This window comes from Oncorhynchus mykiss, chromosome 25 (genome assembly GCF_057628025.1).
Source record: "Oncorhynchus mykiss isolate SJ-2025 chromosome 25, ASM5762802v1, whole genome shotgun sequence".
In the NCBI taxonomy this organism is placed as follows: domain Eukaryota; kingdom Metazoa; phylum Chordata; class Actinopteri; order Salmoniformes; family Salmonidae; genus Oncorhynchus; species Oncorhynchus mykiss.
The window spans coordinates 28,716,390-28,729,432 of record NC_143046.1 but is presented as its reverse complement, the minus strand read 5'-3'; the positions used below and the strand labels follow the sequence as shown (position 1 = coordinate 28,729,432).

General features: G+C 40.8%; 1 protein-coding gene and 1 non-coding gene across 14 annotated transcripts in view; one reads left to right on the top strand and one right to left on the bottom strand.

Annotated features, from left to right (window-relative positions):
• The window catches only part of LOC110504930 (BCL-6 corepressor-like protein 1), a 29,654-nt gene that overhangs the window by 570 nt on the left and 16,041 nt on the right, over positions 1-13,043 (top strand). For 6 of the 13 annotated variants that reach the window (XR_016491622.1, XR_005041155.2, XM_090219587.1 and 3 more), the window contains exons 2-3: positions 1,948-2,036; positions 2,542-2,613. Coding sequence is in view for 4 of the 13 variants with exons in the window: in XM_090219587.1 (XP_090075713.1) it covers positions 1,951-2,036; positions 2,542-2,613 (158 nt within the window). In the remaining 9 variants the exon portion in view is untranslated. Of the gene's footprint in view, positions 1-1,947; positions 2,037-2,536; positions 2,614-6,519; positions 6,746-10,838; positions 11,047-13,043 lie in introns of those variants that run through there. The other 7 variants (XM_090219590.1, XM_090219589.1, XM_036969912.2 and 4 more) reach the window with 3 other exon arrangements.
• On the bottom strand, positions 4,221-4,293 carry trnav-uac (transfer RNA valine (anticodon UAC)). Its single transcript has one exon. It is a non-coding gene; the product is annotated as a tRNA-Val (tRNA).

Here is a 13,043-nt window from a genome sequence, read left to right as displayed (position 1 = left end):
CAAATATGTTATTAGCAGTTTGCAAGCTAGTTTCAGTCATTGTTTAATTTTTAATTTTGTAAAGGGGCAAACATGTTAACTTGGGTTGAGCTTAGTTTATGAATGGCTGGCTTTTTAAAATGATGTCCTCATAGTTTGTTTATTCCCTAAATTATTTTAGAAATGCCTGACAATGGAGAATTGGTCACTACCTGCAGGATTTATCAAATTCAACGATTGAATGTGAAGTCAGTGTTTAGTCATGTGCTATACTAATTATGGAATAACATTTATTAGGGCGGAGGGGAGAAAGTCTTTGAGAATGTGCATTGTGGTTAGCAAAATTGGTAAGTATATCATCCTGCATCAGCTAGAAGTGGGTTCTCAAATCTGTATTACAAGAAAGCCCTGAGAAAGTGCTGTATCCTTCCTTACCTCACCTCTTGGAAAGCCCTGGGACCCTGTAAAGAACCGATTTAACAGTAGGGGGTGCTAACTAACAAGATCAAATCAAATTGTATTTGTCACATGCACTGAATAAAACAGGCGTAGACCTTACAGTGAAATGCTTACTTTACAAACCCTTATCCAACAATGCAGTTTTAAAAAAATACCTTAAAAAAAAGGGTAAGGGATAAGAATAACAAGTAATTCAAGAGCAGCAGTAAATAACAACAAAGGTTGTTGTCCTTGCACCACACGGTCAGGTCTCAGACCACCTCCCTATAGGCTGTCCCATCGTTGTCAGTGATCAGGCCTACCACTGTTGTTTCATCAGCAAACTTAATGATGGTGTTGGAGTCGTGCCTGGCCGTGCAGTCATAAGTGAACAGGGAGTACAGGATTGAACTGAGCACGCACCCCATGAGGGGCCCCCGTGTTGAGGATCAGCGTGGCGGATGTGTTGTTACCTACCCTTAACACCTGTGGGCAGCTCTTCAAGAAGTCCAGCATCCAGTTGCAGAGGGAGGTGTTTAGTCCCAGGGTCCTTTGAGGGCATTATGGTGTTGTTGCCTGTAATTCATGGCTTCTGGTTGGGGTATGTACGTACAGTCACTGTGGGGACGATGTCCTCGATGCACTTATTGATAAAGCCAGTGACTGATGTGGTGTACCCCTTAATGCCATCGGAAGAATCCTGGAACATTTTCCAGTCTGTGCTAGTAAAACAGTCCTGTAGTTTAGCATCTGCTTCATCTCTGACCACTTTTTTATAGACCGAGTCACTGGCGCCTCCTACTTTAATTTTTGCTTGTAAGCAGGAATCAGGAGGATAGAATTATGGTCAGATTTGCCAAATGGAGGGCGAGGGAGAGCTTTGTACACGTCTGTGTGTGGAGTAAAGGTGGTCTAGAATTGTTTTCCCTCTGGTTGCACATTTAACATGCTGCTAGAAATGAGGTAAAACTGATTTTAGTTTCCCTGCATTAAAGTCCCCGGCCACTAGGCGTTTTCCTCTTTGCTTATGGTTGTATAAAAGCTCATTGAGTGCGGTTTTAGTGCCAGCATCGGTCTACGGTGGTATGTAGACAGCTACTAAAAATACAGTTGAAAAGTCTCTAGGTAGATAGTGTGGTCTACAGCTTATCATGAGGTACTCTACCTCAGGCGAGCAAAACCTTGAGACTTCCTTAGATATCGTGCACCAGCTGTTGTTTACATATATCCATAGGCCCCTGCCCCATGTCTTAGCAGAGGCTGCTGTTCTATCTTGCCGATAGAGTGTATAACCCGTCAGCTGTATGTTCTTAATGTTTGCCATTCGGCCACAACTCGGTGAAACATAAGATATTACAGTTTTTAATGTCCCGTTGGTAGTATATCAGTGTTTTTAGTTCATCCCATTTATTTTCCAGCGATTGTACGTTAGCTAGCAGGACAGAAGGCAAAGGCAGATTAGCCACTCGTCGCCTGATCCTCACATGGCACCCTGATCTTTTTCCGCCAAATCTCTGTTTCCTTCTCCAGTGAATGACGGGGATCTGGGCTTGGTCGGGTGTCTGTAGTATATCTCTCCCGTCCGACTCATTGAAGAATAACTCTTTGTCTAATCTGAGGTGAGTAATCGCAGTTCTGATGTCTAGAAGCTCTTTTCAGTCATAAGCGACAGTAGCAGCAACATTATGTACAAAACAAGTTACGAACAACGCAAAAAAATATGCAAAAAATAGCATGGTTGGTTAAGAGCCGATAAGACGGCAGTCATCACCTGCGCCATCATTTGAAGATGAAAAACATGATGAAACAAGATGAAAAACAAACATTGTTTGATCATGACATTGGTTGTTTATTTTAGTCCACAAGGATTCAATTATTGTAACTACTGGTACTTTCTATCTATTGGAAAAACAGTTATACTACCACAATCTTATACATTACTTTGAGTATAATGTTATTGTTGCTAAAACTTTGTAATAGGGTATTCTCCCTCTTGAAATTAAACATATTTTCAAGCATATTTGAGATGACAATAATTGTGTGACAATAATTTACAACTTTAATTGCTATTAATGTGGTGGTCTCTTGCGAAATAATTGACAACAGCATTTCTGTTCAGTGCAGGTTACCTGGACTGCAGCAATGCAACAAAACACCTGGAGTGAAGAAACATTGGTCACACTGGACAGACGAGATGTGAGTAGGCTATCAGTTTGTTTTAAAATATCACAAGGTCAAAGCTTGACCTCATGATATTTACAGTATTATGCCATATGACAGATTTCATGTTACATTCTGAAATATGTCGCCTACCTGGACATCTTAGGTGTCATTTATCAGATAAATTGCGATGATTAACGATTTCATCGTGAATCAAGAGTTTAATACAATGCAGTTTACAATAGGCAGCTTGTTTGTTATCGAGATACTTTTGGCCATGTAGTGTATGTGGACACCCCTTTAAATGAGTGGATTTGGCTATTTTAGCCTCACCCATTGTTGACAGGTGTATAAAATTGAGCACACAGCCATGCAATCTCCATAGACAAACATTGACAGTAGAATGGCCTTATTGAAGAGCTCAGTTACTTTCAACGTGGTACCATCATAGGATGCCACCTTTCCAACAAGTCATTTTGTCAAATTTTTGCCCTGCTAGAGCTGCCCCGATCAACTATAAGTGCTGTTATTGTGAAGTGGAAACATCTAGGAGCAACAACGGCTCAGCCGCAAAGTGGTAGGCCACACAAGCTCACAGAACGGGACCACCGAGTGCTGAAGAAGATAGTGCATAAAAATAATCTGTCCTCGGTTGCAACACTCATCACTACAGGATCCAAACTGCCCCTGTAAGCAACGTTAACACAATAACTGTTTGTCGGGAGCTTCATCAAATTAGTTTCCATGGCCGAGCAGATGCCAAGCGTCGGTTGGAGTGGTGTAAAGCTCACCGCAATTGGACTCTGGAGCAGTGGAAACGCATTCTCTGGAGTAATCACACTTCACCATCTGGCAGTCCGACCGACGAATCTGGATTTGGCAGATGCCAGGAGAACACTACCTTCCCCAATGCATAGTGCCAACTGTAAAGTTTGGTGGAGGAGGAATAATTGACTGTGGCTGTTTTTCATGGTTCGAGTTAGGCCTCTTAGTTCCAGTGAAGGGAAATCTTAACGCTACAGTATACAATGACATTCTAGACGATTCTGTGCTTCCAACTCTTTGTGGAAACAGTTTGTGCAAGGCCCTTTCCTGTTTAAACATGACAATGTTTAAAGCGTGGTCCATACATAAATGGTTTGTCAAGATTGGTGTGGATGAACTTGACTGGTCTGCACAGAGCCCTGACCCTGACCACAGAGCCCGGAACGCAGACTGTGAACCAGGCCTAATCGCCCAACATCAGTGCCCGACCTCACTGATGTTCTTGTGGCTGAATGAAAGTGAGTCCCAGCAGCAATGTTGCAACATCTAGTGGAAAGCATTCCCAGAAGAGTGGAAGCTGTTCTAGCAGAAAAGTGGGGACCAACTCCATTATGCCCATGATTTTGAAATGAGATGTTTGACGAGCAGGTGTCCACATACCTTTGGTCATGTCATGTATTACATAGTAGGTTTGGTAACTGATATGTAGACTAGTGACTGACAAATAAATCTGTAAACATCAGAGAATTTTTTAAAATTATGTTTTAAATTGTCATTAGATAATAGATCTTAGATATTGATATTGGCAAAAAAGCTATCAGTCAAAAATGGTATCAGTATAGAGCATTGAATGTTTTCTTTGGGTCATCAAAAACTTGTGGTTCCACTGGGGCTCGAACCCAGGACCTTCTGCGTGTAAAGCAGACGTGATAACCACTACACTATGGAACCAACTGAATTCATTGGTCAAATGCAAAGGTATTATAGATGAAGTTGTCTTGCCCGTTTTTAATGTTTCTCATTACGATGAATATCGTTTGATCTATACTATCTGTATTTAACTGTTAGACATATTACGTGATGTTTATATATTCATTTTTAAGACAAGCGTGGAATTTCAGTTTTATAATGGTCTATAATGGCGGGGAGTGCAGTCGTGTGTGCAACTGCATTTGCAATGGCAAGATATTTGGTTTACTGCTGAGTTGTGTCATGTTAGTATTATAGCTACATTTCTGCTTTTATCCAGCTCCACCTGCGGCATAGAAAGGGATACTAGTCACCAAATGTGAACTCGATCTAAAAATGACCAAATGTAACCAATGCATGAACGTTAAAATGCTGGCCCATAATAAACCAAAGTTAATCCGCACCGATGTATCTCTCTTTGAGGCGGATCCATAGTTTTTTAGTTTACAATGTTGTGCAAAACCGAAACTTTTAACAGACTCAACTGACATCATGTTTCCGGAATGTCTGGAATGCATTGGTTGTGATATGGATCTGTAGAAATAATTTGAGGGTTTTGGTTATTTATTTTACTGTGAATGTACCTATAATAACGTTTGTATAAATTTGAGAACATTTGACAGGCTCTCTATACAACAGGTTCGTCGGACCAACTCGTGCTGGTACGGTACGAAAAACTGTTATCCATTTCCGTCGCCTGTTTTGTACAAGTGGAGGAAAGCAGTGCGACACCCTCGTGACCAGAACGCAGGCTATCGAAAGGGCTCGCGTTTACCGGGAGGTAAAACTGGTTGTCTACCTACATTCTACTTGACTGGCTTCTTCGATTGCCGCTCTAGTCACTTGCAGCGAGTGTAAGGTCTCTAATCCAAAGTAACTTCACGAAGTGTCTGTCCTCTCTTTGCAGCACATTGTAATATCGCAATTTTGTGCAATCGCCAATTAGTGTAAACATGACAGCAACATCGAGGGCACTCGACTGCTGACATATAGGAAATAGCAATATTAACTTGCCAAAAAAATGAAGAAATTTAACACTCTAAAACAAATGTTATTTATCAATTGCTTCGTAGACAACAGGTGTAGACTAAGAGTAAAATGCTTACTTACGGGTCATTTTCCAACAATGCAGTTAAAGATAAGATTAAAAACATTTAAAAAATGAAATAGTGGCACAGTGAATAACGAATAAAAATAACGAGTAATGGCTATACATAGGGAGTAGAAAATAAAATGGCTATATATAGGGAGTAGAAAATAGGGAGCAGAAAATAACATGGCTATATATAGGGAGTAGAAAATAACATGGCTATATACAGGGAGTAAAAAATAACATGGCTTTATACAGGGAGTAGAAAATAACATGGATATATATAGGGAGTAGAAAATAACATGGCTATATATAGGGAGTAGAAAATAACATGGCTATATACAGGGAGGAGAAAATAACATGGATATATACAGGGAGTAGAAAATAACATGACTATATACAGGGAGTAAAAAATAACATGACTATTCATAGGGAGTAAAAAATAACATGACTATACATAGGGAGTTGAAAATAACATGGCTATATACAGGGAGTAAAAAAATAACATGACTATACATAGGGAGTAAAAAATAACATGGCTATATATAGGAAGTTGAAAATAACATGGCTATATATAGGAAGTTGAAAATAACATGGCTACATACAGGGAGTACCAGTATATAGCCATGTACAAACCCTTATGATAACGAAATAGGCCTATGCTTTTACACCAAAAATATTTTACGTCATCATCAGGATGGTCATGTGTTATGCATTTAATTGGAGAAGAAAATCCCAAATTAGTGGCACAATTATTGTATTGTTATAGTTTAGTAACTTTCCTAATGTACATATCATTTTCAGGAAGAAATATCCAGTAGCCAAATATTATATAGGAATATGATAATATGATATGACATCATATTACAAGTACGATTGTCATATTTGTAATTTGACTACCACTCTATCAGCTATCTAGTGATGGTTCAGAAAAACCCACACTTGGAAGCATGCGACCAAAACACCACTTTGGCCACCAGAGTTCGGCTGTAGTGGTAGACCTATTCGTTATTGGAAAAGAATGATTCCAAAGATGTCAATGTTTTGAAAAGGAATTAACAATTATATAATAAAAGGCTCGACTACGGTCACCACCTGTTATGCACCTCTAGGCCTCTGTCGGCGCTAGGACCCAGTGTGCGCGATTTTCATCTCCAGCTGCTGCGTTCTGAAAACGGGCGATGAGGGAAGATCGCGAGGAGAAGTCAAAATTTCACTCCGGAATTATTCTACCAAAAATTCATATTAGTGACACCTACAGAAGTCCCCAAGTCTCAAGCAATCACTTGTCGCGGTGTGAAAGGCTCTATTTGCAAGCTTTGTGAGGGCAGTTTGGAGCGCAAGGTAAGGCGGTGCGATACCATGCGATTAATAACAAAGGCGTACTGGCGAGCAGGGGGCATTAAGGGGGGCAGGGTACTACGCCATGGAGGGCAACAGTCAACTCTCCCAAACTTTGCTGGCAGTAATTGTGTACAGTAAAGTTTGTAAATACATGTACAGACCATAACAAACCTGTCTAAAGGTATTCAAGGTGTGCAATTGGTAATGTAAAGACGTCTTCAAGTGTCATGATAAACATGTCACATGTTTCTTGGGGTGAAATCCTGTCTCAGTAGGCAGTGGTCCATATTATATTTTGCTAAGGCATCCCTTGAAACATATAAAGTGAATTCTAGTTTCACACTGTATTTTATTATAATATTATTGTCCATCTGCCATGAGTTAACACCTCAGTGGCATCCTCAACCTGCCAACTCAGAGCATCGTCTCCAACTTGTTCTCTGCCTCCATGGTATAGGCTAGGATGATTTACTCCATTATCGTCGTAAACATTATACCAGGTAATGGCAACCGCGAACTCAGACGTGACAGGACATGCCTTAGGCCTACTCTATAGGGGCAGTATCCCTGGCCTAGGTTGTTTGGATAAGGCGTTAGAATATTCCACAAATCGACCAAATGTACTCAAAGTAGCCGAAGCCCCGTTTTGAAAGGGAACGACGGTCATTTTCACAAGGCCTTCAACAAAACACTGTGGCTTCATTCACTGTGAACTTGCTGTTTTAAGTGTGATTGTTTTGATCACCAGTCAAATTTAAACTGGAATACTGTAATCCACTGTATTTAAGTTGTTTGAACCTATAGCTTCAAACGTCCGCTGGTAGTGGCAGGGACTAAAACTCGTCGATAACTGGAGAAGCCCCGAGCAGCCGGTCACTACCGGGATTGCTTTCGCTCTGTCGTTGAGGTCTCTGGGTAACCCCCGCTCCGACACAATGCAATGTGAACACTGTCGACAACCTGGTTCCGCTTATAGGAAGGCACATTCAAAATCAGGCGTGTTATTATGTAGCTCGGGCGGTGTGACGTGTATATTTGTCCTATTTTGATATTTGGCTATATGTCAATATTAGGCTGACCGCCGACATGCAGCACTCACTGCTGTTCGCGAGTGAACGGTGTTGGGAAATGGGCAAATTATCCTACACACCGAAAGATATCTTCACCGAGATGAAGCCTGCGAAATAGTTGAAAGACGAACGTGTGTCCGTCCGATGGGGGTGCATCACTGCTGCAACGGCTGCGGCCGGGAGACAGTGAAGAAATAGGTCATTGTTAAACAACCAACATAAATGTTTACTTCCATCATCATTTAGACTACCTGATATTTAGACATTTGCTATAACGGAATTTATATTATATTCACAAATCGGTGATATTCTATTCCAGATGGTTACTTCGTTTTTACCTGCATAAGCTATGATGCAGGTAAGAGTCCCGCGCCGGCCTGATTCTAGATAGACGAAATTGTTATAAGCCATGTGCCAAAGGCTTTTCTCTAGATATCAACTGTAAGAGCGAGTGGGCTGCTGAATGTTTTGGGGTCGGCTATTATGTTTATTCTGCATTAACAACCCAGGCTTCGAGACCTGTCTCTAACCATTTTGACCTTGCAAGGTAATTCAACTTATAGGTTCTCCGCCTTATTAAATCTCCCAAATCTCCAAACATTCCAATGTATTTTTTTAGGACAGGTGCCTGTTCAAATTAATGGTAAGATGTATCCAGATAACCTGACACTCGTTGAAACTTGCAATCAGTGTTATATTGGTTGAACCTTGATCATTCACACCTATTTTACCTCAGCATTCTTTACAACTCTATGAAAACAATTAATCAATGCTCCAAAACTTTTAGTTTACTTCATATATGTGTTGTTCATTGTTAATTACCACCTGTAAAGGCTTATGAGTTGAGTACTTATTAACATAATATTTTGTCATAGAAACGTGTAAGGTCACTTTATGTGTTGAAATAATAATATCTTGGCTGATACACTTCTAAAACATCAAGCATGTCTCAGTCTTATTTTATGCAGATATATTGATCGTCATGATAATTCTCAGTTAAAAGGCCTTCATGCGGGACACAGTGCCAATATTATATAAGATAAAGGTAGAATTACTCAACACATGCACATTTAAAAAAACAAAAACCAGTGAGTCATCTCACCTTCTGTAGTATATTTCTAGAATGACACCGTCTTGCATGGCCTACAACCTAGAAATTGATGTCCATGGCTGTCTAGAAATCAGTGAGACCAACAGAAGGAAATAGCCTATAGCAGGATAAATGTAGGCCTATTGCACGTTTATGAAGGGTCAGATTGGGTCAGACTGAAATGATAAAATGTGATGCACCTCTAAAGGAAATCACCCTTGTGTTATTTGAGTACTCTTGAGCGATGTAAAGAAAGAGTTTGCCATATACACTGAGTGTACAAAACATTAAGAACACATTCCTCAGAACAGCCTCAATACATCAGGCATGGAATCAACAAGGTGTCGAAAGCATTCCACGGGGATGCTGGCCCAGGTTGACTCGAATGGTTCCCACAGTTGTGTCAAGTTGGGTGGTGGACCATTCTTGATACACGCGGCAAACTGTTGAGCATGAAAATCTCAGCAGCGTTGCAGTTCTTGACAAACAAACCTGTGCGCATGGCACCTATTACCATGCCCTGTTCAAAGTCACCTAAATATTTTGTCTTGCCCATTCACCCTTTGAATGGCACACATACACAATCCATGTCTCAATTTTCTCAAAGCTTAAAAATCCTCATTTAACCTGTTTCCTCCCCTTCATCTACACTGATTGAAGTGGATTTAACAGGGGACATCAATAAGGGATCATAGTTTTCACCTGGATTCACCTGGTCAGTCTATGTCATGGAAAGAGCAGTTGTTGCTAATGTTTTGTACACACAGTGTATATTTGGAATTTTCCCTGTTTCAGTCATGAAGCACAGTGTGAATTTAATCAAACCATTCATCCTCAGAAATATATTTTGATCTCACAATGTTTGTCTAACAGATAAAGCTATCAGCACAGTGATGAAGAAATGAATAACCATGCAAGACGGGGCAAAGAGGGACTAAAGGCCCTATAGGCTGTGCTGTGACTGTATGAATGAATTTGAGAAGGAAGGGACAGTGGCATTAAAGAAGTGGAGGAGTTGGGAGGACAGCAAAGGTCAATGTAAAGAGAATGGGGGAGAGACCAGGTAAATAAACATACAGGAAACAGTACCAAGTGATATAGGGGAGGGGAGACAGATGTGTGAGATGGGGAAATTGTGCATTTCTGGATATCAGTCATTTAAGATTATGATTGGGGAGGGGATTGAAATTTAAGGTGGATGCCTGGAATAGGTGAGAAAGGGGGTTGTAATTCAGGGCATTGATCAAGGTCAGTGTTTGGATGTTTGAAGTACAAGTTGATTGGAGGCCTGGTTGTCAAAGGAGAGGCAGTGAGGGGCAATGTGCATTGTTAAGTAGTGTAAGCAGGGCGTGTACAACTGGGCCTCGAGGGGTGATAATATAGTGTGGTCATATTTTTCCTAATTCTTCTCGTCAAAATGTAATGTTTTATGTTTTATATGAAAGTCTGTCCAAATAGATTTCTGCCGCCTACAACAAGGCTATATTCTTTGACCATACATCAAATCCATAAAGGCTACAGTATGATAATGATGGGGACTCCATAACATAACTAAACCGTGAAATGTGAGTATTTCCCCTTCACACACCCGACAGGATCTCGGCCCCCTCGTGTTAATTCCTTTGAACCAATACCTCTCACTTTTTTTTGTTGGCCCTCTTTAGTCCATAAAGCAACCATCCGCAGGGGTACTTCCATTCATTGGATTATGAATGATTGTTATTCCTGCATTCATTCATTATAAATCGGTGTCTTTATGATGAAAATGTCAATTTTCACTTTGTTACTTCGGTAAGCTTTTTCAGTTTAGCGCACCGCTGCGATCCCCCTTTCCCCTTGAGCGGCTGGAGTACTTCGTTGCATGCTGGTACTTGCAGTTTGTACTCCTCCCACCACAGGATTTGTATAGTTTGCGCGTGGGTAGCCAAACACTACAAATCCCAGACTATCAGTCCACCTTCTGCCCCTTCTCTCCCACCAGACCGTAGACCGAGATACGGTACGGACTGTCTTGACAAAACCCCCCGGACTTTCAGAACCGAAAACCGTCGAGATTAGTGAACAGCAACCTACAAGAACGAAAGACTTGATTCTCGCCGGAGCCGCGATATATACTGTTCATTTACACCCTGGACGAACGGGTTTGTAATTGTTTGTGCCATTTGACATCGTTATCTTGCTTGCTAAGTACCCTTCGAATTATTCAGTATCGGGGACGAGACGACTCGGTTCGGGTCGGACTCATGCATGTCTTTGAACACAGAAGCGGTTCGGTAAGGGCCGATGAAAGACAGTCAAATCAACATTTTGTGTCGCACGGCCGGAGATAAATACAGTAGCCTGTCTAAACATGCATAGCACTGTGTAATGCAGACCAATACTGGCTTCGCGGAGACTTTGCTGCGCAGCGATCTGACATTTTTTCGTGGTATTTTGAACCTGAGTTACATTTGGTTTTCCTTATTGTGTATGGTGCACATTACAGTATCCATCTACAAGTTCTGTGTAGATTGTTGCCCTACCCTCTGTTAGTTCTGAAATACTTTTCGTCAGAAAATGAGCAAAGGAAACAGTCAGCTAAAGTGCAATGTATCCCTCATACAATCAATTTCAGTCTATTCAACACAGTCCAACATTATATCTTTACCTCGTTTCTTCAATTATGTTATTTATCAGTAAAATACGTCATGGACACTGTACCTCGTGGTCTATGGATTGATTAAATAATATGGTAATTGGAGTTTGGAATGTTTGTTCCGTGATATTTGGCTATCGATTGATGTTGGCAAGATTATGTGACGGTAGTTGTCCACATTGTGCAAGTAGGGTATCGTGCAAGTGCGGATGAACGATGTAAGTATTTGGTAAGGCAAAATACATTCTCGAGTCAGTGGTTTCGTTGTAGATATTGGAAATGCATGCTTTGTAGCCTATTATGCTGGTTGCTATCGCATAATTCTCGCTTCAAAAATCAAGGATACATTTGGTTCCATTTTGATCATGTGTATTTGTTTTGACTGTTCACCTGAGAGGCAATAGTGTCGGCCTTTCCTTTTATGATCTCCATCTCTTTGGGCGAGTGGGATGCCCCGAGTTTTTGCGTGAATATGTTGTTTTTATAGAGATTGAACCAATTTCTCGATTAGTTGAACTAGTGGAATAAAACGACCCCGTTCGTCGACTGTATTTTCTGCATCACCAAAAGCATATAGATTTGACACACGGATGCGTCTCTTTTCTGCATGAGGGCTGTGCAGTCCATTGACCGGGAGCAAGTAACTAGTCTGGAGTCCGAGGGAGATTATTTGACTCCTCTTTTAGACGTATCCGATTGACTCTGGGATAGCCACCTCATTATAGTTGGGACAGATGTGACTTTGTTTTGCCAGCATGACTGACACAATATATGTTTATCAAATACATCCATAGCATTCCAGTTGGATACTCAGCAGATGAGACGATTTAACTGTAGCACAAAGACAAACTAGCAGTATTAGCAAGTAGCAACATGATGTTATGCGATAATGAATGCAGAAGCCTCTCATATTCAGTTATGTACTTGCAGCTATATCCAGCCCATGTTTGCCGACTTCAGCGGAGAGACATAGCCTACCTCGGCTGTCACTCACGTTTTACGTTACGGGTATGTTTCGGCAACTACAGTGATCTTAACACCTCGATGCATTGCTCTCATATTTGCTGGTGGATAGTTATAAACGGACCCATTTGTAGTCGTCTCATTTAATTGTCGGGTGGGGTGGCTCACCTTTCCTCGCAGGGTATGTTGACTGGATGTCTGAAAGCATTTGAAGTGTTGCTTTCTGGCAGATATATTCATTAAGGTGCCATTATTTAGGAATACTACAAGATTCATATGATTGTGGGTGCATATGATACTTACATCCAGGGTTTGAGTTTTAGGGCGGTCCAGAAGGAGGGGTTGGGGGAGGCATTACTGTTCATTGATGTCCGAACAAACAGACATCAATGGAGCACACAGATTATAATTTTATCACATTCACATGAATTGTTAGAATATTACTTATGATTCTGTATTAATATCAGTTATGTAGTGGTAACATTTTTTGGTGTAATTTGCATAATTGCACACATACAGTGGGGCAAAAAAGTATTTAGT